The sequence below is a fragment of the Palaemon carinicauda genome, chromosome 39, assembly GCF_036898095.1.
Source record: "Palaemon carinicauda isolate YSFRI2023 chromosome 39, ASM3689809v2, whole genome shotgun sequence".
In the NCBI taxonomy this organism is placed as follows: domain Eukaryota; kingdom Metazoa; phylum Arthropoda; class Malacostraca; order Decapoda; family Palaemonidae; genus Palaemon; species Palaemon carinicauda.
The window spans coordinates 1,007,174-1,033,929 of NC_090763.1; the positions used below are offsets into that span (position 1 = coordinate 1,007,174).

General features: G+C 41.4%; 1 protein-coding gene across 3 annotated transcripts in view; it reads left to right on the top strand.

Moving 5' to 3' along the window:
* Positions 1-26,756, top strand: part of LOC137630958 (rab GTPase-binding effector protein 1-like) — a 114,816-nt gene that overhangs the window by 59,798 nt on the left and 28,262 nt on the right. For all 3 annotated transcript variants that reach the window (XM_068362485.1, XM_068362486.1, XM_068362487.1), the window contains 10 exons: positions 1,499-1,705; positions 1,818-1,961; positions 2,254-2,404; positions 2,787-2,917; positions 3,231-3,316; positions 3,560-3,750; positions 14,792-15,036; positions 15,421-15,570; positions 19,657-19,802; positions 26,508-26,601. In XM_068362485.1, the coding sequence (XP_068218586.1) occupies positions 1,499-1,705; positions 1,818-1,961; positions 2,254-2,404; positions 2,787-2,917; positions 3,231-3,316; positions 3,560-3,750; positions 14,792-15,036; positions 15,421-15,570; positions 19,657-19,802; positions 26,508-26,601 (1,545 nt within the window). The remainder of the gene's footprint in view (positions 1-1,498; positions 1,706-1,817; positions 1,962-2,253; positions 2,405-2,786; positions 2,918-3,230; positions 3,317-3,559; positions 3,751-14,791; positions 15,037-15,420; positions 15,571-19,656; positions 19,803-26,507; positions 26,602-26,756) is intronic.

Sequence of the window (26,756 nt, forward strand, 5' to 3'; positions counted from 1 at the left end):
CAATAATATTCTGGTTGACCTTATGATCTGTGGATTTGCTTTAAAAGTAACTCTGCCTCCTTTAGTTTGCTGGATAGGGTATGAAATTTAAATAGGGGTAATGATGTGACATTGTGAAACTGCCCTTTACTGCTTCATGTAAAGCTGATATTCTTTTATTTACTTGGCTCAGTGCCTTCAAGTAATAAGTCTGGCTGGTGTCATTGCTTGCAATTGAATTGTAGTAATTTTAGATGTCGATGTTGCATCACTACAATAGGTGTCTCCCTTAACCCCCGTCCCCCATTCTCCCCCAGCATGCTCAGCTTCTGCATAAGAGAATCGTTTGATTGTTGGTATGTGAAATAGTTTTTGCATATCAGAATCCATATGATTCCTTATATAAAGTTTGTTGTAATGTATTGCATTTTGTTGTTTTTCATTGGGTGTTTTTATGTGGAGAATTATCGAGACATTGCTTTTGTTATTTTGGTTTCGAATGTCGATAAGATGTCCTTTAGCATGCTGCGAGGGATATGACAAGAAGCTGATAGCGGCAGAATTGAGTCTTGGTCTTTTAAGGGTGATAAGTGTATAGGTTGTTGTTACCAGAAGAGAATTGGATAAAAGTTTGCTTCTTTTTCTCCCATTTATATATCAAGTTGAGACATTGAATCAAAATACAGCTTTGACTGTATAGTACAGTATTCAGTATTGTAATAGAATTGTGACTTGCTGTGATAAATTACCCTTTGCATCTTTTTTTTATTGCTTTTTTAACCTTGAAAGAAAATAACCACTTTGAAACAAATACATTCAGTGACATTGTATTTGATCAAGTGTAGTTTTTTTTCATGTAAATTGAAATGGTCTGTTATTTGTTCATTGACTTATTTCAATATCTTTCAGCTCCTGATTCCCATGATCCTTAGTAACCATATTAGTGTAAGTCATGGATTGAATTTGATAAAGTTTAATGGTCTGAATTTATTTTATAGGTCTAATCAGCATTTCAGACAGTTTACATGAATGCAATAAATATTCCTTGTAGTATGAATTTAGGCGTTGTTTCATTTTTCATATTACTGTAGGTATTATTGCCTTTTTTAACCATAATTTTAGGTGTTGCATGAAAGTCAGCGATGGACAGAAATCTCCCCCTTGTGTCATAAATTGAGTACAGTATATAATATTTGGACACTGGCTTGCTTATTTCAGGGACAAAATACTTATATAACTGAATAGAGAAAGCAAAGAGACATTAGGAAATGTTAAAGGAACCTCACTGTTTTCCAAAGAAAGACTGTGGTTCTGAAACCAGAGATATTTTATTTTTGATCCGTCATAATGGAAAGCATCTTTGAACAGTAGGTATATTGAATTACATGAGAAGTAAAAGAAATTGAATAAAATAGAAGTAATGACTACTTCTACTTTCTCGCCTGGTATACCATGCTTTGTCCCTTCTAGCCTTGATAGGGGATAGCAACTCACCTTGCGGTATTTTCACATTCCATAGGCCCAAGAGGATGCTGCTCTTTTGCGATCGTTGGTCGAGCCTCTGGAGGAGGAAATTAATGCCCTCAAGGAAAAGATCCGAGCCCAGGATGCACAGCTGAGAGCGCACGAGGCACAGCAAGCAGCGTCACTGCACACTGCTGATGTTGTCGCTCCTCTCCTTGCAGGCACTGACGCAGCTCAGGTTGTGCAGCAGCTGGATGAAAAGGTGCATTTTTTTTTCTTTATAGTATTTGCATATTGTTTGGAAAATAGTCCTACATACTCCTGTGTTGTTTTACTTTACCTTAAAGTTCCATAATGAAATGTGGTTTTCACAGTTGAAAGGTGTGAGTAGCACTTTAGAGGCTGAGAAAGCATCACGAGCTGACTTGGAACTGTATACTGCCATCCTTAATACACAAAAGACAGCTCTTACTGATGAAGTGGATAGATTACGGTCCCAGCTTGGAGAACTTAGACAGGTCAGTAAGCAACATAGTTTTCTTCAATTTTAAATTGAAATTTGGTTATTTTACTTATACAGTTGACCTTCAAACCATGTAATGAACTTTTGCCCTGGAAATTTTTCCACAGTAAAGTTTCTTCTTAGGTAATTTCTCCTTCATAATTAATCTAGCAAAGTATTCTGTCTATTAGAAATAAAAGCTTTTTCTTGAAATATATTTGTTCTATGAAATTTCTGTAATTGTATTTTGCTCTTGTGCATAATAATCTATAAATTAAAGAACTCATCCTCTTGAAATTCTCTTATAGTCTTACGAAATAGAAAGAAGGCAGCATAGAGACTTGAAGCACACATGGCAGCGTGCAAACGACCAGTTTTTAGAGGCTCAGCGTCTGCATCTTGCAGACATGAGAAGACTGCAATCTGTTCTCACATTTGATCAACAAAAGAAATTGGAGGGTAATTGATATTTGAGTTTTTGGGTTGTAAGGATCGTGTGTATTTACACATGGCTGTAGTACTCTGGTATTTTAATTAGCATTACTGTATTATGGTTACTTAGTCTTGAAATTCTTTTGTTACCTTGAATACTTCTTTATTAGGGCATATGATACTGTACTGTATATTTATGATTCAAATCGGTATTCAATGGTCAAGTAAATATGTGAATTATTATTAGTTGTTGTTATTATTATTATTATTATTATTATTGTTATTATTATTATTATTATTATTAATGTTGTTATTATTTTGGGAGCTAAACCAGATTGCAATGTTCTTTTATTCTCGCTTTCTTTTTGTCTGTGTCTCTCTCTTGTAATATAATCATATCAATCTCCAGAGTTACAACGGACTGAAGATGCTGGTGTCCATGAAAAATCAGAGGGAAAGTCTTCTTCTTCATCTCCTTATGTGTTCACCCAGTCTCCGGCTTCCATAAAACGTACCACCTCGCCCTTGCTTGAAGTTGAGGTATATTATTTGCCGATTTTAGGATTTGCCTTTTCAAAACCGAATAAGCAGTCCTGTAAAAAAATTATGATGTTCTGGGAAACATAGTTGGCCTTTTGTAATATCTTTCATAAACACACATTGTCTTCTTGTTATGGTTTCTCGAAAAACTGGAAATCACAACCCTAGGTGACACTAGTTATTATTGTTTTTTTGTCTATAATAGATTTTATTTTATACTTCATTTAATTTAAATCTAAATTTTTTTATGCTTCCTTTAGTTTGAAACATAAGGATTTCTACAGTACATATTTATGTTGTTTTGATATTGCAGGCAGAAGAAGAACGAGCATTTGTTCTTCTTGATTTAGAGGAAGAATCTGCTCCACCACTGTCCTCCACTCCCCATCTGAATGTTGAGTAAGTCTGCACAAAGTTGTTAAATAAGTTTTAATGCGCTGGCCTTATGGCTCAAATTCATAAAATAAGTTAATGAAAAGTAAGATAAAAACTCAAGGCTGAGCAATGGGCGAATGACGAAGTAACCCTAAAATTAATGTATTATCAGTGAAAATTAAGTCCTTGCCCTTTGCTTTTTAAACATGAGTCAGTGGTTATATTCTAATGACTCATAAAACTTTGTAATCCCTCTTTGCTTTACAGTGAACGTCCAGGTAGTCAGCAGAGTGATGATCATAGCAGTGAAGCGGAGCCCCACAGCTTACAAGGAGACGCTACCGATGGAGGGTCTGGCGGTGCAACTGACAGTTTGGCCCCTACTACTGTGTTGGCGGAAAGATTTAGTCCTGACAAAATGCCACAGTTAACACAAGACCAACGAAAAGCTTTAGCAGGTAAAATTTCATACTTTCATTCATTGTCTCTTTCAAGTAAATAAATTATTCCAGTTATTCAGTGTTATCTTGATGTTCCAATATTCTTTGTTTTACAGATGGTAATTTATATGAATGGTTATTTTATAGAATGATACCACATACAATAAGCTATGCATGGTTCATAGTTGACAGTGTTACATGGCCTTGATATCTGTCTCCTACTTTTCAATTGCTCTCTACAGTCTCTTCCAACTAGTGCCCAACTTCTTCAAATTAACCTTATTCCAATATCCACCACTTAATTGTGAATAAATTTTTTATGCAAGTGTTATGAGTTATGCTAAGTAACTAGAGACCAATATGACTGCTTTATTCATGCTTTATGGTACTTGTTTTTTTTTTTTTTAATTTCTACATGAAATTATGAATGACTTTTAGTTTCAACTTCATTTGTGTACTGTAGTTGCAAATGTTTTCATGATCTGTAGTCATTTTGTGATCCATAACATATAGGTACAGGTAGTCGTCGACTTACAACTAAGATAAGAACCGAGAAGCAGGTCGTATCTCGATCTGGACACAAGTCAAACTTAAAATGTGAAGTTTGAGATCCATGGCTTGTCCTACGAAGTCTCGCACACAAGAGGTTGGCGAGAGGTCTCATTCAAGTTCGTTCCTACGTTTGTGGCTAAAACACAAAATCTAGCTGTCTGGGATCCGAGATTCGAAGGATTCACTGTTCCAGCAATTCCTCGGTCAGGTAATCCGGAAGATTTGAAGTTGTGTCCAGTCAGGGCCTTAAGGAAATATCTGGAGAGGACTGCTAGTCTCTGACCTGGCATCAAGAACCTCTTCGTCTCCACGGGCACAGTGAGAAAGCCGATCTCTAAGAATACCATCTCCTTTTGGCTTCGACAGGTAATCATCAAGGCCTATAGTAGTGCCGGTCTTCCCCTTCCAGGTAGGCCCAGACCACATGACATTAGAGGTATAAGTACCTCTCTTGCCTTTGAGAGAAACATGGCAGTAGCGCAGATCCTCAAGGCAGGCACCTGGTTGAACCAATCTATGTTCACAGCCCACTATCTCAAAGAATGTTCGAGGAAGTCTCTTGACGGGTTCTCTATAGGCACAGTCATCTCCGCGCTCCTAGCGATTTAACGGCCAAAGCCCCAGGTATAATTGCGGTTATCAAGACCAAAAAGACACAGGTTCGTTTTTCCTTTTCCTCTTGTCTTCTCTTTTCTCTTCTTTCCCCGGATATTTGACCAAGTAGAGACTGATCAAGGCATGGATTCACAGTTTCATCACTGGACACAACAGCAAGAAGTTTTTTAAGGGTGAGTACTTAGACACTAGTGTGAGCTCTTTGTGTAGTATTCCTACGGTTCGTTTTCTGTCAACCTTGGAACCTAGTCTCCTATCTAGGTTCACAGCCGTTCTGCTTAGTTGGGTCTAGGTCAGGTAGACACTCCCGCCTCCTAAAGTGTAAGTCTCCTAAGAAAGTAGTTCGAGGTAAGTCTCTGTGTTGGAACAAATCACAAATTTTTAGTAATTTGTATTTTTCCTAACATACTTACCGAGAACTACCGAGAACTACTTTCGGGTAATGGCCCTCCCTTCCTTCCCCGAGTGCCTTTCTGACCCTTAGTTATTTTTAACATCCAAGAACTTACTGAGGGTCGAGACCCAAGCTAACGCGCGACCTGGCTCGGGACTAGCCTCAGGGCACGTATCCTTCCGCCTGGGGTAGTCCTCACAGAAAACGGAAGTAGTGTAAACTACACAAAACTCTGGTCGGTTGAGAGGAGATTCCAGGTACCTCCTAAGAAAGTAGTTCTCGGTAAGTATGTTAGGAAAAATACAAATTACTAAAAATTTGTGATGTTTCTGTAGATTTATTATGCTGTGTCATGATACAGTAATCATCTTAGTCATATTTTATTATTAATGTTTTATGGTGTATTATTTTACTTTCTTTGTTCGTAGGATATCAAATGCTTTATTAACACATTTTTGTGTTCTATTTTTCTATTTTGTAAGCATTGTAACAATTGATAGTTACTGATCAAAGGTCTGCTACTTTATCATGAATATGCAAACATATGAATAACAAGGAGTATCTTTTGTTCAATTTCTTGACTTATTTTAAATATCTTCATAATGAATCTTTCATCAACACCAATATGTTATAGAATATCATAGTTTATTCCTATGCGAATACAAAACTTCTGAATCATTTAATGGGATTACTACTAATCAAGTTTTCTACGACTGGTTCAACAAAAATTTTGGTTGATTTCGTCATGCTTCGTGCTGGCTAAACACAGCGCATGCGCAAGGAGCAAGTGGAAGGTTGCTCCCAGCATCTCTCCACAACACTACCAGAGGAGGTACTATGAGATTCTCAGTGAGCCTCTCCCAATGCTGCCTCTTTACCACTGTATAAAGGAACTCTCAAAGGGCACTGCCTTTGAGAAGTTAATGGGATTGCTAGTCTCTTTTATGGCCTCCAACATCCTTAATCAAGAAAAAGTTGGCATGCAGGCTACCTTGTGGCTTGATTTTTGGTTGGGGTCTGTGGGACAACTGGTCCGGTCTCAGGACTGGTCCCTGGAGTCCACGAGGAAGTCTATGGAGACTTTCCTATTGTCCGGCACTCGGGCAATCAAGTTCCTTTCTCATCATGTGGTAAACCTTTGGGCCAACACCATTTTGTAGAGGAGGGATACTGTCATAGGGAAGTTCTATAGGCAGCTCTTTCAGGCTGATGTGGCAAGGCTTAGGAACTCTACCTTCTAGGGGAGCTCCCTGTTAAACCCTGAGGACGTCGAGCGGGTGGCTGAGAAATGGAGAAAGGTCAATCACCACTCATTCATAAGGCCTTAACATCTATGCCTTACCCTGCTCAGCCACAGCAGAGGCGATCAGCTAAACCGCCGACGAAGAGGGCTAGAGACCTAAAACAGCTGGGTCCCAAGGTGTTTAAGCAGACCTTTTGAGCCAAAAATTCCTTCCATGGAGGTAGGGGGAAGATGGGGTCTGGCTATGGCTGACCCCGCTAGGGCGGGTAGTCCTCCCATACGACCACCTGTGGGGGAATGCCTGCGGAGCTGCTGGCAGAGATGGCTTCATCACGGGGCTGAACCCATGACAATTGAGGTGATTCGCTCAGAGTATTGAGTCCCGTTCACTCTATCTCTCCCTTCTCTGACTCTTGCCACCTCCATCAAACTCCTATGTGAAGGGATCCGCACAGGAGTCCAGACCATGTTAGAGAAAGGTGCTCTCCAAGAGGTCCTCGATGGGTCCCCAGGCTTTTACAGTCGACTTTTTTTTTTTTTTTGAGAAAGGCGTCTGGAGGCTGGAGACCAGTCATCGATCTCTCAGCCCTGAACAGGTTTGTCAAACAGACACTGTTCAGGATGGAGACAGCTGACATTGTCAGACAAGCAGTAAGACCCCGGGACTTCATGTGCACTCTAGACTTATAGGACGCATACTTCCAGATCCCGATCCATCTGTCTTCCAGGAAATATCGAAGATTCGTGCTAGACCTGAAGCATTGCCAGTTCAAAGTGCTGTGTTTCAGTCTATCCACAGCACCTCAGGTATTCGAGTGTTCACTCCCGTGTCTTCATGGGCCCAGAGAATCAGCATCCGTCTCCTAAGATACCTAGATGACTGGCTGATTTTGGCAGACTCGGAGGCGACCCTTCTTCGCCACCGAAACGAGCCTCGTAGTTTTTGCCAGGATCTAGGGATCATGGTAAACCTCAAGAAGTCTCATCTGTCTCCCTCTCAGAAACTGGTATAACTGGGCATGCAATTAGACACCCAAGGCATAAAGCATTTCTATCAGAGAAAAGGATTCATAGGGTGAGGGAGGTAGCACAGCCCTTCCTCAGACGAGAAGAGCTCCCAGCACACTGGCTGTTCCTGCTCGGTAACTCTTTTCTCTGGCTTGTCTAGTTCTTAACAGTCGCCTCAGGATGAGATCCCTCCAGTGGGGTCTAAAATCCCAATGAAATCAGTCCGCCAATTCGAGGGATTGTCTAGTCCGAATAGGACAAGAGAAACAGACGGATCTCGGATGGTGGATGGCAGACCTAAACCTCTGCAAAGGGGTCGATCTTCTCGTTCCTCCTCCTGAATTGATTCTCTTTTCAGATACATCAAAAAAAGGTTGGGGGCCCCACATGCTGCACCACATCATCTCTGGCCAATTGTCCAAATCAGAAAGGTATCAGCACATAAATCTCTAGAGATGAGAGCGGCCTTCCCTGCCCTCCAGCAGTTCCACCAGTTCCTGGCGGGGCACTCAAGGTTATTGATGAGCATCAATTCCACGGTATTTGCTTACCTGAATAAGCAAGGCAGTACCTTTTCACAGCCACTGTGTCCTGTAGCAATAGAGATATTCAGATGGGCAAAAGCCTACTTGGTGATATTTTCGGCTTGCTTTTTTGTGCTAGAAGACAATCTCAGCAGAGCAACTCAGATAGTGGGCTCCAAGTGGTCTTTGAATCATCTAGTAGGCAACAAAGTCTTGACTTTGTGGGGTTCCCCGACTGTGGATCTGTTCTCAACGGCCCTGAACTTCAGGCTCCCGTTGTACTGCTCCCCAGTCTCGGATCCTCAGGCTCTTTGTCAAGATGCATTCCAACATCGGTGGGTGAACTTGGACGTGTATGTATTCCCCCCATTTTGTATAGTGAGAAAAGTCCTCAACCAGGTCCTAGTAAACGAGAACTTACGGATGACTCATAGCTCTGCTATGGCATCATGCAGAATGGTTTCCGGACCTTCTGCAACTCCTCATAGAGATCCCGAGAGAACTCCCTCCATGACACTATCTACTCAAACAGTCACATGCTAACATCTACCACAAAGGTGTAGCTTCGCTTTGACTTCACACCTGGAGACTGTCTAGCACTTTCTCACACAGAGAGGATTTTTGCAATGAGTTGTGAGAAGGATGGTTGGACACGTTAGATGCGCCACATCTTCAATTTACCAGGAGAAGTGGTCAGTTTTCTGTGGTTGGTGTCATGGAAGTTGTATCCCTCCCCTTGATGCCACTGTCCCAACTATGGCGAAGTTCCTTGTACAGTATACCTTCGGGAAGAAATGCTTCTCTTGGGTTTGGCAGTCAAAGGCTACCGCTCAACCTTGAGTCTCGCTTTTAAACTGAAAGGAGTTGATATTTCCTCCTCTTTGGAGCTTTCCTTACTCATACGAAGTTACGAGATTATTTGCCCTCAGTCGGAGCTTAGACCTCCTTTGAACGTGGTTCGGGTCCTCCAGTCCCTGAAGGGTCCTTCCTACGAACCATTACGCCAGGCAACAAATCGCCACCTCACTGGAAGACGGTGTTCCTACTCCCATTGTCCTCGGCCAAGAGAGTTAGTGAACTACATGGTCTATCTTCTGACGTCTCCCACTCTAGGAGATGGGGAGAAGTAATTCTCAACTACGTCTGAGTCTATAGCTAAGACTCAAAATCTGCGTGAACTGGACCCTAGGTTTGGCCCATTCCGAAAAGAGTCTTCGTTCTGTAACAGAAGATCCAGACCAACTGTTACTTTGCCCAGTCAGGAGTCTAAGGTGTTACCTTAAAAGAACGGAAGCAGTTTGCCCCCGTGTGCCAGCGCTATTTGTAAGCACGGGAAAGGTCAAGAGGAGGGTCACAAGGAACACCTCAGGCTCCTTGCTGGACTAATAACAGAGGATTGAGGGCTGAGGGTCCTCGGGTTAGTCGGGTGAATAAGTAAGAATGACTGGCTCTTTTCTTCCTTCCACCTTCTCCAACCCTGGGGAGAACTGAACCATGGTCCTCAGCACAGCTGACTTTACCTCTCTGCAGGCAAAACTCATTTCCCTTGTGCATCCTGAGTATAGAAATAATACTGTACATTGTTGCATCCCCAATACCTCTTTGATGGAGGGTATTGGGTAATTCTAAAAGAACACTTGTACCCATGTATCAGGTTCCTGCGTTGAAGACAAGCCACATTGCTAGTTTCACGAACAGACATGCTTCTGCAGGCTGCTAATATTGCATATACTAATTCCAGCCCTTCATTTTAGAGAGGGTAGGGTTCCTACTACAATCGATCATACATCGAGGTAGATAGAACCAAGGTCAGTTGGTGAAGACTTTCTCCCTCCTAAGAGTAAGAAAAGTATTTCATTTTTATAATGAAAAGGAAAATATATTACTTATAATAAAATATTTGTCCTGTTAGTGTACTTTCATAGATAAATATCAATCTACTATCAGAGATGAAACATAGGAAATAAAACTAGGATGAAATATGAGATTCTGTCCTAGTTGTAGAGTCAATTTTATGCTAAGTAGTACTTATAACAACCGATACAAACCCCTGAAGTACTTTGTATCGTTTACTCAATATTTTGATTATGGGAATACTCTTATTAATCGGTTGCCTGTTGCACGGAAATCTCTTGATTTGCCTGCTTATTTTAGAAATATGACGTCACTAGACATCATGTGAACTCGACAGATATTAAAACTTTTCCTGAAATATTTTTTATTTGAAATGGATACTATATACTGTATTATCAATAAAAGAAAATACTAACCTACCAAAATGAACTAGTTCATTTTTATACAAGAAAATAGATTGTTTCTAAGAAAATATTTGTACTATTAATGTACCTGTTCTATTTCTGACAGACTTGTAAGTCAACGACTACATGTATATATTTTCCTACACAAGTACAAACTTATCCTTTATGAACATGAAATTATGGCGATAGCTGTAAACGGCCAATGAAGAAATATCCAGGTTATGGCAGCCACCACCCATTATGGACTAGTGCTACAGGTCTGTTAGCGCTTAGAACCTTCTTTTCGATTTTGGCCATTTGAGTTGCACAGGTGTGTTCTGGACACCCTTCAACCGGCCTGAAGTTTTTCACTAATATCTCTTTTTCCTCTTTTCAGTAAGAAAGCGAAGCAACATAGCAGCATGCGGACGTGTCCAGGTCTGTCAGATCGACACTGGCACCTTTATGAGTAATGGTGAGGATAATCCTCATCCTTTCTGTCCGTCATTTAGAGGGCAATGCTGCACTTCGAACTCCCCTCGTGATGTGTGCAGGGAGTGGTCGTCCTCCCAGTGGGTGGGATTTCGAAGTAGGAGGAAAATGTGATCTAAGCGCAATCGTTCTCACTCAGTCTCATCCTCAGGGTTGGGGAAAGTCTGTGAGCTCCCGACTTCTGAATGCCGAAACTCGCCACACCGGCCCTTTTTCGGTTAATTTCTCAGAGTACAAACTGAAGTTGACCGATAACCTTACGTTCATAGAGCAAGTTTTCAAGGTGGTAGACCTCCCTGCTTCCCCTTGATAAGGAATTTCTGTCTTCAGATTAGGAAATCATGGCCGGTGAGCTTGTTCCAGCCGAAGTTCTCTTGAGTTTTGAATGAGAAGCACCCTGTTGTACCATTGCCCTCTTCGGCACCCATGAGCATTAATTCCTATGACTTTCCAAGCTTACTGCTTACTCCTCTGGGAGTGCTGTAAGTAGTTTTTAAAGCTATAGCCCTGTTAACCATTCTGGTTTGGCTCCTAAACCTGCCAAGGTAAGACCCTTGGAGTCCACTTCTACCAAACTTTAGGAGGAATCATTTTTCCTGAAGGTATTGGTACTCATCTGGAAATTGGATTATTTTGGTGATGCTCCGAAAGTCCCCTTCTCCAGGACACAGACCTCCATTGACTCCTTCAGGAAGCAAGACAGTTTGAAGCAACACCTTGGGCTGGCTTGGTCATGATAGAAAAGACTACAGTACTGTGTTAAGAAATTGAAACCACAAGTCTCTGCTACCAAAGACTCCCTGTGAGCGATTCACCTTCTAAGCTTGTTCATCCTATTTTTTTGAATCTGGAAATTTTACGTGGTAGAGGTAGCCCATCCTTCCCCCTCTTCCGTTAGATTTTGTGGTAGCGATCCGGACCCTGGAAACGTCAGCAGAAAGGCTCGCACAACCACCATCAGTTTTTCTGCCTTTGAAACCATGAACTTGGAGGCAGCAGCAATGTCAGCTTTGCAAACTTCCTCTTCACTCGACCTATGGTCCAGTATTCTCTCGTATTTTATGGTATCTGAGAATCTTGCAGATCTTTAGATACGTAAACAATAAGAGGTTGTCTTTTCAGGTACTAAGATTGCTAAGTTTTTGGTATACCAATGTAACTACCAGTGGAGCAACAGGGTACTAAAATGCCAAGATGCAGTGGTCAGCAAGGTTGTCATACATATGGCTTTTAAAGACTCAAATGTCTTTACGGAACACCCAACTGACACATAGTGCCTCCCTGTTTCCACTAGAGGAAATGGATATAGTAGTGGACAAGTTCGAAGGGAAAGTCAAGTTTCCCTCTCCAGGAGAGTTGCCACTTTTAAGCAGCCTCCTACAATACCTGCTAAATGGAAGAACTTGCCTCCAAGGCAGCAGCCTATGCGAGTGAGGCAGACTGACAACCCTCCTCCTTATAGGAGCTTGATTGAGTAGGGTCAGCTCTTTCTCTGTAGAAAAGTACAAGGCCGTTCTTCTGCTGCAGAAAAGGGCAGGGCAAGAGAGACCATGTTAGTCAGGAATCCCCCATGTCTCCACCTGTGAAAGGATGCCTGTCGAGTAGATGGACGAGAACCTTGGAACGGTAGAGGGCCTTCGCGTTGAATACCGCCTCCATACACTAACTTTCACCCTCCTCTCACTCCAGCACCGGAAAGCTGCTCATTTTATTCGAGAGGATCTGTTTTAAGACACTTCTTTAGGAGGAGGTCAAGATGATGATAGACAAGAAAGAGGTCGAGGAGGTCGACGACTAGTCTCTAGGTTATACTGCAACCTGTTTCTTGTACAGAAGCTGTCAGGAGATTGGAGACAAATCATTGACCGGTTTCATCTGAATGTCTTTGTGCTACAAACTAAGTTCAAGATGGAGACCCTCAACACTTTCGTCCAAGCAAAAGACGGAATGACTTCTTACTTTCCATAGACTTGAAGGACGTCTATTTCCAAGATCTAATCCACTGGAACTCAAGGAAGCACCTTTGGTTTGTCCTGGGGACTAGGTGTTCACTTTTTAAGTTCTCTGTTTCAGATATCTACATCCCCTGAAGTGTTCATGAAAGTGTTAACACTAGTTTTAGCCTGGGCTCATGTGATAGGAATAGCACTTCTCCAATATCTTGATGATTGGATTTTACTGGCGGGGTTAGAATCCCAGATTCTACTCCACAGGGATCTCCTTGAGTTTTGTCAGGATCTAGGGATCCGGATAAATCTTGAGAAGTTTGATCTTACTCGATATCAGAACCTTGTCTACGGATGACCATAAACACAGTCCAAGGCAGAGTTTTCCTCTCACAGGACAGGCTACAGAAGTTGAAGAATCTTGCCACATCCTCCTAGACACAGGAATCCCTCACAACCAAACACTGGCAAAGGCTACTTGGACATGTCTTCCTTAGAATGCTTAGTGCCACACGGGAGGTTAAAACTTGTGGTAAACTCAGAAAGGCAGTTTTAGGTCTGATCCTCTGTATGTTCTTGTCAATATTGTATAGGAAGTCCGAGAGGAGCTTTCATGGTTGTTGCAGGTGGAAGCCCGCCTCTAGTCGGTAACTATGGACCAACTGCTTACACTTCATTATAAAATTTTAACTGCCATGTATTCTACCTTTGATGTTATCTCTCCTACGTAAAAGTCTCAGGTTTATATAGATAGGAATAATACAAATTATCGCCAAATTTGTCAAATTAGTCCTTAATGGAGGATATATTGTACCCATTGAAGATACTGTAAGTTAATTCATTCAACCCGGGGCCACTTAATGCAAGGATCCTTTGCTCGGCTCTCTGTACTTAACTGAACATCATAATCCTGGGTTGCTAGCTAGTCAGTTTGGCGAGGGGGACTTCCTCCCGCCTAAGGATGACCATTATTAAAGGTCAAAGATTTGTATTTGCTTATTAGATTTTTATAGATAGAAAAAAATACAAATTGCTTATAAAATTTTTGATGTTTATTACTTTTTTCTTGGTGTTCCATATATCCATTTTGTTTACAATTAGTTTTGAGAAAAGTTTTAGAATGATTTCAATGGTATTGTTAAAAATGATGTTAACTCTTGGATGATCTGGGATGTGATATATGCCCTCAAAGTCTCTACCCCCTTAACGACCAATGGGCGTAATATACATCCTAAAATTCGTATTTTTGCAGTTGTAATTTAAAATCTAATTTTGTATCTGGGCAAAAAATAGCTCAATGCTAGAGGTAGAACTTGGTTGAACTTATCTCTTTGGGTCTGGAATAACGAATCAACCTGCATATTGGCTGTGCATGTGCCAAATGCCATAGTCAGCAATTTTCTCTTGACTTCTCTTTTGTGATTTACATAAATATTTTGGATCACATTGGAAGAGCTATAAACCCTTTCTATAGAAAAATTATTCAGCAACAAAATACAGTACTGTACAACAATTTTCAAATTCATATCTAATATACTTTTTTTGACAAATATTTTTACATGGCATATATAGGATTTATTTTTGCCTACTTACCTCAAAATATTTTTTTAGATAGATATGTTCTATTTCAATTTTGATTATTTTGTCATAGAATATAATAATTTAAGAAAAAATCCAAACCAATATGAATGTTTTAGCTCAAATATTGGGGTTGCTATAGTGATTTTTAAAAGATACTATTTCTTCCCAGTTTCTTGCTAGCGCTCAGTAGATTGCGCTGTCGTCAAATAGCTAAAATGATTGTCCTCAAGATATCAAAATGTTCAATAATTGATTAAATTTTCACTCATGATGATAAGATGTGATTAGATTTATTAACCATATATGCTGCTGTCTTTGGGTACAGTGACATGTACAATATTATTGAGGTATTTTTCTTAATGTACAAATATGGATAGAAATTTTCAAAGAATGTTGGAATACACTATTATATCTTATTCAAAATGAAGTAAAGGGACTTTTTTGTTTATGGTAATTTTTTTCTCCAGATATGACTCCTGACTCGGAAGGTGTCTCACAGAACGAATCTGTCATGTCTCCCGAGGAGGACGAATACATCTCCGTTGATTTCTCTGGTGGATTACCAGGAGGGGTGATTACTGGAGTTTTGGGGGGAAGGCGTGTTGTTAGTGAGGCAGAGTGGAACCTACTTAATGAAGAGATAAGAAAAGCTAGACTGCGAATGGGACGATCTTGTCAACTTTGTACTAATTATCAGACTATGATGCATAAGGTTTGTTTTTTCTGTAGTGGAACCAGTTTCTAACTGATTATTTAGGGTTTGGCTGTACTAAGACAGGAAAATTTGTAATCACAGGTTACTTTAGATAGTTTTTGTGTGGAAAATTTGAATAAAGAGCATTATGCAAAAAAATATGTTCACTTGATAATTCAGCATTATCCTTTTTGGTGCTGTGTTATAGTATAGTGAATTACTTTTCTTTGTATTGTATTTGTTTCCAAGTTCGAATTACATGTTTCCAAAGGTTAGGAGATGCAATTATAGTTTAGATATTAGGCCAATTCAGAGTAATGTATAAAGATATTAATTTATCATGAAATAAAAAATAGGAAATTTATATTATATTTAAAGTTCTTATATCTGATTTTTGTATAGGCTCAGAGTGACCACCGTGAATCAGAGAGAGAGAGAACAAAATTAGAAAAAGCTCTTCAACGCTATAAAGATGACCTCGAACGGGAAGCAAAATACAGACATGTCATGGAGGAAAAATGGCACAATATGGCCGAAGAATATGAAAAGAAGGTAATCCTTATACATACATAGAAAAAATAGGTATTCAGTAATTAAAAAAAATGATATTTTAATTATAAAATAAATTTTTTAATATACTTACCCGGTGAATATATAATAGCTGCTGCTCCAGCGGCTCGACAGAAAACACACACAAAAACTCGCGAGCGATCGCTATGAAGGTTGCGGGTGTGCCCACCAGCGCCAACTATCGCCCAGATACCACACATGCATGTAAACAAGCCTTCAATTCTTCTCGTCCCGCTGCGTCTCTATTGGGGAGGAAGGGAGGGCCTTTAATTTATATATTCACCGGGTAAGTATATTCAAAAATTTATTTTATAATTAAAATATCATTTTTAAATATTTAACTTAGCCGGTGAATATATAATAGCTGATTCACACCCAAGGCGGTGGGTAGAGACCAGAGTTAATTAAGTTTACAGCGTATATGCTTAGAGTTTTTGACAGTTATCAATATAACAAAACCCAAATATATAGGTACCTGGTAAGGAAGTTGACTTAGACAATTACTCTGCCTTGTAAGTCTGTCTTCCTCACGGAGCCCAGCGATCCTCTTAGGATGCTGAAAGACTCCCAGGAGCTGAAGTATCAAGGGTTGCAACCCATACAAACAGGACCTCATCAAACCCCTAATCTGGGCGCTCTCAAGAAATGACTTTGACCACCCGCCAAATCAACCAGGATGTGAAAGGCTTCTTAGCCTTCCGTACAACCCAAAAAACAATATTAAAAACATTTCAAGAGACAGATTAAAAAGGATATTGGAATTAGGGAAGTGTAGTGGTAGAACCCTCACCCACTACTGCACTCGCTGCAACGAATGGACCCAGTGTGTAGCAGTCCTCGTAAAGAGTCTGGACATCTTTTAAGTAAAATGACGCGAACACTGACTTGCTTCTCCAAAAAGTCGCGTCCATGATACTTTGCAGAGATCTATTTTGCTTGAAGGCCACGGAGGTTGCTATAGCTCTAACTTCGTGCGTCTTAACCTTAAGCAAACATCGGTTTTTCTCATTCAAGTGAGAATGAGCTTCTCGTATTAAAAATCTGATAAAATATGACAAAGCATTCTTTGACATAGGCAATGATGGTTTCTTAACTGAGCACCATAATGCCTCAGATTTACCTCGTAATGACTTAGTACGAGCTAAATAGAACTTAAGAGCTCTAACAGGACATAATACTCTTTCCAGTTCGTTGCCTACGATCTCTGATAAGCAAGGAATATCAAAAGATTTAGGCCAAGGACGAGAAGGCAGTTCATTTTTGGCCAGGAAACCAAGTTGAAGAGAACAAGTGGCTTTTTCTGTAGAAAAGCCGATGTTCTTACTGAAGGCATGAAGTTCACTGACTCTTTTAGCCGAGGCCAAGCACACTAGGAAAAGTGTCTTGAGAGTGAGATCCTTCAGGGAGGCTGAATGTAATGGCTCAAACCTGTCTGACATGAGGAACCTTAGGACCACGTCTAATTTCCATCCAGGAGTTGCCAAACGACGTTCCTTAGAGGTCTCAAAAGACTTAAGGAGATCTTGGAGATCTTTATTGTTGGAAAGATCTAAGCCTCTATGCCGAAAGACCGAAGCCAACATGCTCCTGTAGCCCTTGATCGTGGGAGCTGAAAGGGAGCGAACCTTTCTCAGATGTAAAAGAAAATCAGCGATTTGGGCTACAGAGGTACTGGACGAGGACACAGAGGCTGACTTGCACCAGTCTCGAAAGACTTCCCACTTCGACTGGTATACTCTAATGGTAGAAGCTCTCCTCGCTCTTGCAATCGCACTGGCTGCCTCCTTCGAAAAGCCTCGAGCTCTTAAGAGTCTTTCGATAGTCTGAAGGCAGTCAGACGAAGAGCGGGGAGGTTTAGGTGTACATTCTTTACGTGGGGCTGACGTAACAGATCTACCCTTAGAGGAAGACTTCTTGGAAAGTCTGCCAGCCATCGAAGTACCTCGGTGAACCACTCTCTCGCGGGCCAGAGGGGAGCAACCAACGTCAACCTTGTCCCTTCGTGAGAGGCGAACTTCTGCAGTACCTTGTTGACAATCTTGAATGGTGGGAATGCATATAAGTCCAGATGAGACCAATCTAGGAGAAATGCGTCTATGTGTATTGCTGCTGGGTCTGGGACTGGAGAGCAATAGATTGGAAGTCTCTTGGTCCTCGAGGTTGCAAAGAGGTCTATGGTGGGTTGACCCCAAGTCGCCCAAAGACTCTTGCACACGTCCTTGTGGAGGGTCCATTCCGTAGGAATTACCTGACCCCTCCGACTGAGGCAGTCTGCTAAGACGTTCAAGTCGCCCTGGATAAACCTCGTTAACAGGGAGATGCCTCGATCTCTTGACCAAATGAGCAGGTCCCTTGCGATCTCGTACAGCGTGAGGGAGTGGGTGCCTCCTTGCTTGGAGATGTACGCCAAGGCTGTGGTATTGTCGGAGTTGATCTCTACCACTTTGTTTCGAAGGAGACTCTCGAATTTCATCAAGGCCAAGTGGACTGCCAAAAGCTCCTTGCCGTTGATGTGCATGCTCCTCTGACTTGAGGTCCACAGACCTGAGCATTCCCGACCGTCCAGGGTCGCACCCCAACCCAAATCCGACGCGTCTGAGAATAGTACGTGGTTTGGGTTCTGAACTGCTAGGGAAAGTCCCTCTCTCAGACTGATATTGTCGTTCCACCAATTCAGGCATGCCTTTACTGGTTCGGAGACTGGGATTGAGACCGTCTCTAACGTCTTGTCCTTCTTCCAGTGAAAGGCTAGATGGAACTGGAGAGGTCGAAGGTGTAGCCTTCCTAGCGAGACAAACTGCTCCAGGGATGATAGAGTTCCTACTAGACTCATCCAATTCCTGACTGAGCACCGTTCTCTCTTCAACATCAGTTGGACTTTGAGCAGGGCTTGCTCTATTCGGGTGGCAGACGGAAAAGCCCGAAAAACTGGACTGCGAATCTCCATCCCTAAATACAGTATAGTTTGGGATGGAGTCAGCTGGGACTTTTCTAGGTTGACCAAAAGTCCCAATTCCTTGGTCAGATCCAATGTCCAATGAAGATCCTGCAGACAGCGATGACTGGATGAGGCTCTGAGAAGCCAGTCGTCCAAGTACAGACGAACCCTCGGTCGCAACACTGTTTACAACACTTTGCGCACTAATCACTTTCCCACGATTTTCCGCTGTAGCACTCTGACACTTAAGCTCTTTAACGTCAGCCATGAGTTGATTACGATCTGTTGCTAACGATTCAACTCTTTCACCCAAGGCATGAATGGCACGTAACATGTCTCGCATCGATGGTTCCTGAGTGCCAGTAGGGGGTTCAGGCACAACCACTACAGGGGAAGGATTAGGTTCAGGGGCATGTGGAGAGGAAAAATCTACTGACCTAGAGGAACTCCTCCTTACCCTATCTCTCTCTAGCTTACGAGAATACTTGTCGTATTCGAGCCAATCGAATTCCGAAAGGCCCACGCATTCCTCACACCGATCTCCTAATTGACAGGTTTTACCCCGACAATTAGAACACACAGTATGTGGGTCGAGAGAGGCCTTTGGAAGACGCCTATTGCAATCCTTACGAAATCTAGGGGCTTGTGAAGCGTCAGCCATTTTGAATTAGTCAAAGAAAGTCCAAAAAACAATCCAAGTCATCAACAATTAAATCTGTCCAATAAAGAGTTCAAGAGTTTAAGTTGAGGAAAAACACCTGCACTGCGAAAGCTCAAACCAAAATGAAGTACTTCACCAAATATGTTGAGAAAACTCCAGGTTATACAGCGAGTATTGATACGTCTTGTCGTCAAGGTCGACAGAGAAGAATTGAAGGCTTGTTTACATGCATGTGTGGTATCTGGCCGATAGTTGGCGCTGGTGGGCACACCCGCAACCTTCATAGCGATCGCTCGCGAGTTTTTGTGTGTGTTTTCTGTCGAGCCGCTGGAGCAGCAGCTATTATATATTCACCGGCTAAGTTAAATATTTAAAAATGAATTTTTCATATTTAGGATCCTCCGAAATTTTTGTTTTAGACAAACAACCAGGAATTAGGAAGGTACTTGAATATTAGCTCTTGTTACAGGTTGCTGGTGTGGCAAGCATTGTTGAAGGGGCTACAAGTAAACATAATGAGGTGGTTGCCAGGTTCAGAGCTACTGTCGCGAACCTCCATGATCAGCTCAGAGCGCTAACCGAGAAAAGAGATGCAGCGCAGCAAGAGTTAACTAGGTTTGTTGAAGTTTTAGTCAGTTTTTTTTTTCTCTTTTTTCCACTATCCAACCTTTGATCGTCTATTTTTTTTATCAGAAGCTTAACTTGTAAGCTGTTCCACATACAATTTTTTCAAAAATAACTAACAAGAATTTTAAAGCAATTTTACTTCTCATAGAATAATTTGGTCATGAAAGTATCCCCAGGAAATTATTTTTATTCTTACACAAAATACAAACCATTGACCTTTAATGAGGTATGATGTCTGCGAAGCCTCCACCTACTCGACATGCAGAGCAACCTCCACTTCGACTCCAGCCGTAGCTGTATACATATGTGTTCTGCTGCGTTCCTGCTTTTGCTTTATAATATTTTCTGTCTTTCCTGTAATTTTTAGCTGCCTTGGATGCCCACCTCTAGGCCAGACATGTAGCTTTCCCCAGGGAAGGAAGGTTACTGTTGTGGCCGTTACATAATCAAGCCAGAGTTGGATCCCCATCGACTTTGTAGTTTTTCCAAAAGGTACCCATTGCGAGGAGTGTAGGCCGTAGCCTCCTTTGCAGTGAGTGGAGTTTGCAAAGAAGTCCAAGAGGGGTTTACTGGCATCAGAAGGCACACCCAAGATAACTTTGAAGAAGCTCTTTAGATAATTTTTTTTCCTTCGTTGGGCACAAAGCAGGCTGTTTCCCCTGCTGTTCCTTCTGAGGCTGGGGAACCCGTTGAAAGAAGGGAAACTGCCCCCTACTGTCCAGGAATGGTTCTGAGAAGATGGGTTTGCAGTCCTTCCCAAAGGGGGCCAATACATTCCTCCCTCTGTCGCAACTATCTCCCTGTGCTGTATCTTCTGTTGACCCTTACAAGGCTTTGGATCTGAGTAAGCTGTGACTTTCGGTCAGTATTGAAGGTGCCCCATCTGCTGAAAAGCTTATGGAGGTGCTACCTCTACCAGAGGCCAGAAGATTTGGCTGCTTCCTCCTCATTGGCTTCCTCTGCAGAGGTTTCTGATAAGACCTCTGATGATGAGCTTGTTCCTGTGAAGGAACCTCCTACTGTAGTGAAGTTGTTGTCATTGGATCTGAAACCCTTGACTGCTGGGGAGAAGGGCAAGAAGGAGGTTGAGTGGCCCCACTCATTCTCCTGTTCCTCCTGCTACACTTCTTCTGTTTTGGAGGTGATGTCTGCTACTCAGGGGAAGACAAAGAGGAAGTCACCAGAGAGCAGGAGGACTAGTCTTTTGGAGTTTCGTGAGATATCAAATGATTCCCCTGCATAGTTTTGTGGCAGGAAAGTATTGTGAATATTATCACTAGCTAAGAAACAACCATTTTTGGACAAGCGAGATGCTACAAGCCTAAGGGCTCCAGCAAGGAAAAATAGCTCAGTGATGAAAGGAAATAAATAAATAGATTATATGAGAAATAATGTGCAATTGAAATAAAGTATTTTAAAAACAGTAACATGAATACTGATATTTCATATATAAATTATGAAAAGACTTATGTCAGCCTGTTCAACACAAAAACATTTGCTGCAAGTTTAAACTTGAAATACTACTGATTCAACTACCCAATAAGGAAGATAATTCCACAATGTGGTCACAGGGAATAAAACTTCTTGAATACTGTGTAGTATTGAGCTTCGTGGTGGAGAAGGCCCGACTATTAGAATTAACTGCATGCCTAGTATTACGAACATGATGGAACTGTCCAGGAAAATCTAAATGTAAAGGATAATCAGAATTAAGAAAAATCTTATCCAACATGCATAACGAACTAATTGAACAACGGTACTAGATATTGATGTCTATTAAATAAGAAATTTAATAGACCGTAAGTTCCTGTCCAACAAATTAAGATGGGAATCAGCAGCTGAAGACCAGACAGGAGAACAATACTCAAAACAAGGCAGAATGGAAGAATTAAAACACTTCTTTAGAATAGATTGGTCACCGAAAATCATGAAAGACTACCAATAAGCCAATTTTTTGCACAATTGAAGAAGACACAGACCTAATGTGTTTCTCAAAAGTAAATTTGCTGTCAAGAATTACACCTGAAATTTTAAGAGAGTCATACAGAGTTATACAGTTTTCCTATCACAGGACAGTCTACAGAAGTTGAAGAAGCTTTGCTACACCTTTCTTGACAAAGGAATCCCTCATAACCAAACACTAGCAAAGGCTGCTTGGACATGTGTTTATTAGAATGCCTATGACCACACAGTAATAGGCATTACAGAGTAATAGTGTAGAGAAGTATGAAAGATATAGAGAGAAAAATGTGGAAGTAAAGCACAAGGTAAGTGAGGCAAAGAGGGCAGCTGACCTGAGGTGGGGTGAGGGATTGGGTCATTCATATGAAGAGAATAAGAAGTTTTGGAAGGAAGTGAAGAGAGTAAGGAAGGCTGGTTCAAGGATTGAAGAGACAGTGAAGGATGAAATGAAAGGTTGTTAAAAGGAGAGGAGGCAAGGAAAAGGTTGGCGGAATATTTTGAAAGTTTACTGAATGTTGAGGATAATGGGGAGGCAGATATAATTGCTGTTGCAGGTGTTGAGGTGCCGGTGATGGGAGATGAGAATGAGAGAGAGAGATTACAAGAGAGGAAGTGAGGAGAGCACTAGATGAAACGAGAGTAGGAAAAGCATCTGGTATGGATGGTGTGAGAGCTGAGATGTAGAAGGAAGGGGGTGTGACTGTACTTCAATGATTGGTGAGATTGTTTAATATGTTTTTTGTGTTGTTAATGGTACCAGTAGTTGGTGAGATTGTTTAATGTGTGTTTTGTGTTGGTAATGGTACCAGTAGATTGGGTTTGTGCATGTATTGTACCACTTTATAAGGGTAAGGGAGATGTGCACGAGTGTTGTAATTGAAGGGGTATTAGTTTGTTAAGTGTAGTTGGAAAAATGTATGGTAGAGTACTGATTAATAGGATCAAGGATAAAACAGAGAATGCAATCTTAGAAGTACAGGGTGGTTTTAGAAGAGTTAGGGGTTGTATGAATCAGATTTTTACAGTTAGGCAGATATGCGAGAAATATTTGCAAAAGGTAAGGAGGTATATGTTGCATTTATGGATCTGGAGAAGGGTATGATAGAGTTGATAGGGAAAAATGTGGAATGTGATGAGGTTATATGGAGTTGGTGGAAGGTTGTTGCAAGCAATGAAAAGTTTCTACAAAGGTAGTAAAGCATGTGTTAGAATAGGAAATGAAGTGAGCGATTGGTTTCCGGTGAGAGTGGGGCTGAGACAGGGATGTGTGATGTCGCCGTGGTTGTTTAACTTGTATGTTGATGGAGTGGTGAGAGAGGTGAATGCTCGAGTTCTTGGACGAGGATTGAAACTGGTAGACGAGAATGACCTTGAATGGGAGGTAAATCAGTTGTTGTTTGCGGATGATACTGTACTGGTTGCAGACGCGGAAGAAAAGCTTTGCCAATTAGTGATAGAATTTGGAAGGGTGTGTGAGAGAAGGAAGTTGAGAGTTTTGTGGGTAAGAGTAAGGTTATGAGATGTACGAGAAGGGAAGGTGGTCATGTTGAATGGAGAGTTACTTGAGGAGGTGGATCAGTTTAAGTACTTGGGGTCTGTTGTTGCAGCAAATGGTGGAGTAGAAGCAGATGTATGTCAGAGAGGGAATGAAGGATGCAAAGTGTTGGGGGCAGTTAAAGGAGTGGTAAAAAGTAGAGGGTTGGGCATGAATGTAAAGAGAGTTCTGTATGAGAAAGTGATTGTACCAACTGTGATGTATGGATCGGAGTTGTTGGGAATGAAAGTGACTGAGAGACAGAAATTGAATGTGTTTAGATGAAGTGTCTAATGAGTATGGCTGGTGTGTCTCAAGTAGATAGGGTTAGGAACTAAGTGGTGAGGGTGAGAACCGGTGTAAGAAATGAGTTAGCAGCTAGAGTGGATATGAATGTGTTTAGGTGGTTTGGCCATGTTTGGAGAATGGAAAATGGCTGTCTGCTAAAGAAGGTGATGAATGCAAGAGTTAATGGGAGAAGTACAAGAGGAAGGCCAAGGTTTGGGTGGATGGATGGAGTGAAGAAAGCTCTGGGTGATAGGAGGTTAGATGTGAGAGAGGCAAGAGAGCGTGCTAGAAATAGGAATGAATGGCGAGCGATTGTGACGCAGTTCCGGTAGGCCCTGCCGCTTCCTCCGGTGCCTTGGATGACTGCAACAGTAGGGGATTCAGCGTTATGAAGCTTCATCTGTGGTGGATAATGTGGGAGGGTGGGCTGTGGCACCCTAGCAGCACCAGCCGAACTCGGTTGAGTCCCTTGTCAGGCTGGGAGGAACGTAGAGAGGAAAGGTCCCCTCTTTTGTTTCATTTGTTTGATGTCGGCTACCCCCTAAAATTAGGGGAAGTGCCTTGGTATATTTATGTATGTATTACCACACGGGAGGTTACATCTTCGTTCTGTGCTGTGGACTCTGAAAGCCAGTTGGCGACAGAGTTCCGATCCTTTGGGAGGAGCTTCGCCAAGACACTCAATACTGTGAACACTGCAACGAGCCGCGACCCTTGGTATGAGAGTTCGGTGAAAGGTTCCAGAACTCATGAGTAAGGTTCCAGAGATCAGAATAATAAGAATCCCATCCCAAGTATTGTTAGTCAAGATTATGGTCCCTCTCATGCCTTGGGAAGCTTCTGAGATGCTTTTGTTACTAGACCGCCCGTCCAAGAGAGCTGCGAGGAAGAATGAAGTTTCCAATGATGTTACCGAGTCTTCTGTTCATCTGGAATCATATGTTCATCAGAAGGATAAGCCAGGCTCTTCTCTCCCTTCTGTTCAGTTTCTGTGTGAGAAACAAGCAAAATGAGTATGATTACAATGCGCATGATCTCCCCGGTCTGAATCTCCACGAGTACGATTAGCCTGATCACCTTAATTTCGTTTTCTATGAGCAAGGAGATCTTGTGCTTCTCCCTCTTCTTCTTTTAGGGATAAGGAACTTTGGGTTTTCCGTTTTCGTTCGCCACAACATGATGCCAGAAAACTTCAAATCAATCAGTCAGTCAATCGTTCGTCACAAGAGAGCAAGTCTTGTTTACCTTGGCCTAGCTCCCCAAGAGACAGGAAGGCTCGCCATTCCAGATACCATTCAGAGCGACAAGCACAATTACCGCAATCACGACACAAGTCTCGTAAGCGATACTCCTCTCCTCTCGAACTCATTCTCCCGAAACTTATTCATGTTCACCATGATCATGCTTACCCCGATTGGGTATAAATGTTCTCAAGCCGCATGGGCTCAAACACGTTTGGGCTGGAGATTGTCTTGGTCTCACTCCCTGCCTTCAAGGAAACAGTACTGGAGTCTCTACCTCTGGATTTCTAACAATCAAGATCATACGATAAAGTTATTCTTCCATTTAAGTAGCCTAGGTCCCATGGAATCCATACTTCTTTGGAACAGACTGATAGCCTTCAGATCCTAAGGATAAAATCTTCTCTGGCTTCGATACAGATGACCCCTTGTTCCTCCAAATGAAGTAGGGAATTTTCGTCTCTTGATGCTTGAGGTTCCAATCCAGCTTAACCAAAAAAAATCTTCCTTATAGAAATTATCTGCTTCTCACATTGCCTTGCCAGGCTTGGACCAGGCTGCTTTTTACTCCAAGTCAGAAAGCAGAGATGTTAGGTTTAAGCGTTATTCTCCTCAAAATGAGGCTACGACTCGGAAACATTCTGTCTCCGAGTACGTAAGATCACTCTCAGGTGAAGACAAACATTCCTCCTAAGTGTCTTCAGAGAGTGACTCAGTGAAGGAGACAAGTTACACTTTTTTTCTTCTCATGCTAAAGATTACCAGCCTTGTTTAGTTCTGGATCCCAATCTATCCTACATTACTCTTCTGTGCGACTACATAGCGGTCGCTATTTCCACTGACTTTTCCCAAGTTAGGCCATTTCCATTGCCCAAAAACCATTTTTGGATGGCCTCACTTTTGAAATTCAATGTTTTTACCTGCTCTGCATCACCAAATCCTGAATGAATGATGATTTTCTTTAGAGTCACTAAGTACTCAGTTGGAGAGTTTCAACTGATTTCTGAACCTAGGAAAGGAAAATGGAAAACCCATCAACTCATTCTTGCCACTGGAGTGATGTGATCCCATAATTTCACAAGAGTTCATCAAATGACTTGTGGTTGTCATCAAGAGTGCACAATGAAACTAGCAGATCCACAGCCTCTGCACCAGTAACGGCCATCATTGCATCTACCTTGTCATTGTTGTCAACCTTGTTAGTCTTCTTCTGTGTTCAGTCAATGTTTATAAATGCCCCAAAATTCTTTGGTATTCACAAATTCCCCAAGAGAAGTTGCCTCTACTGAAGCTTGAGCCATTTTTTGCCCATTTTTTATTAGTTTTGAATCAGTTCCTTGTCCTTGGCAATTTTTTTGTAGGAGACAATCTTGATGATAGACCTTCTTCAAGTAGAGTTATATGTCCAATTTTCTGTCTATAGTTTTTTCCACAATCCTTGTCACCATTGTTTTATGTTTTTACAGTACTGCTTTATTTAACACCAGAGATTGTACAAAACAACTAACAGAATACCACATAGAGTTTAAACTGTGAACTGCAATATGCTACAATTAACACACTGCAGGACGAGATTTATTTCTTTGATTTCTGAAGAACAATAAGTCATAAGTTTTTTAAATATTTTGATTAATGCAAATTGTCCTAATTTGGTAAAATTCTCTACAGGTTGCAGAAAGAGAATGATGATCTAGTCGGAAAGCACAGCCAACATTCTCAACAACTTCAGAATGAGATTATCAACTTGCCAGATAATATGGAGGTTCGCTATTAACTATTTAATAGAATAGGTCAAATCAGTAAACCTTTTGGAATTAATTGATTTAGGTGCTAACTAAAATGTTAGAATTTTTAACATTTAATTTGTTGTAAATCTTATCTGTGCTGTCCAATAAAAGTAACTTTGGGTTATATCTG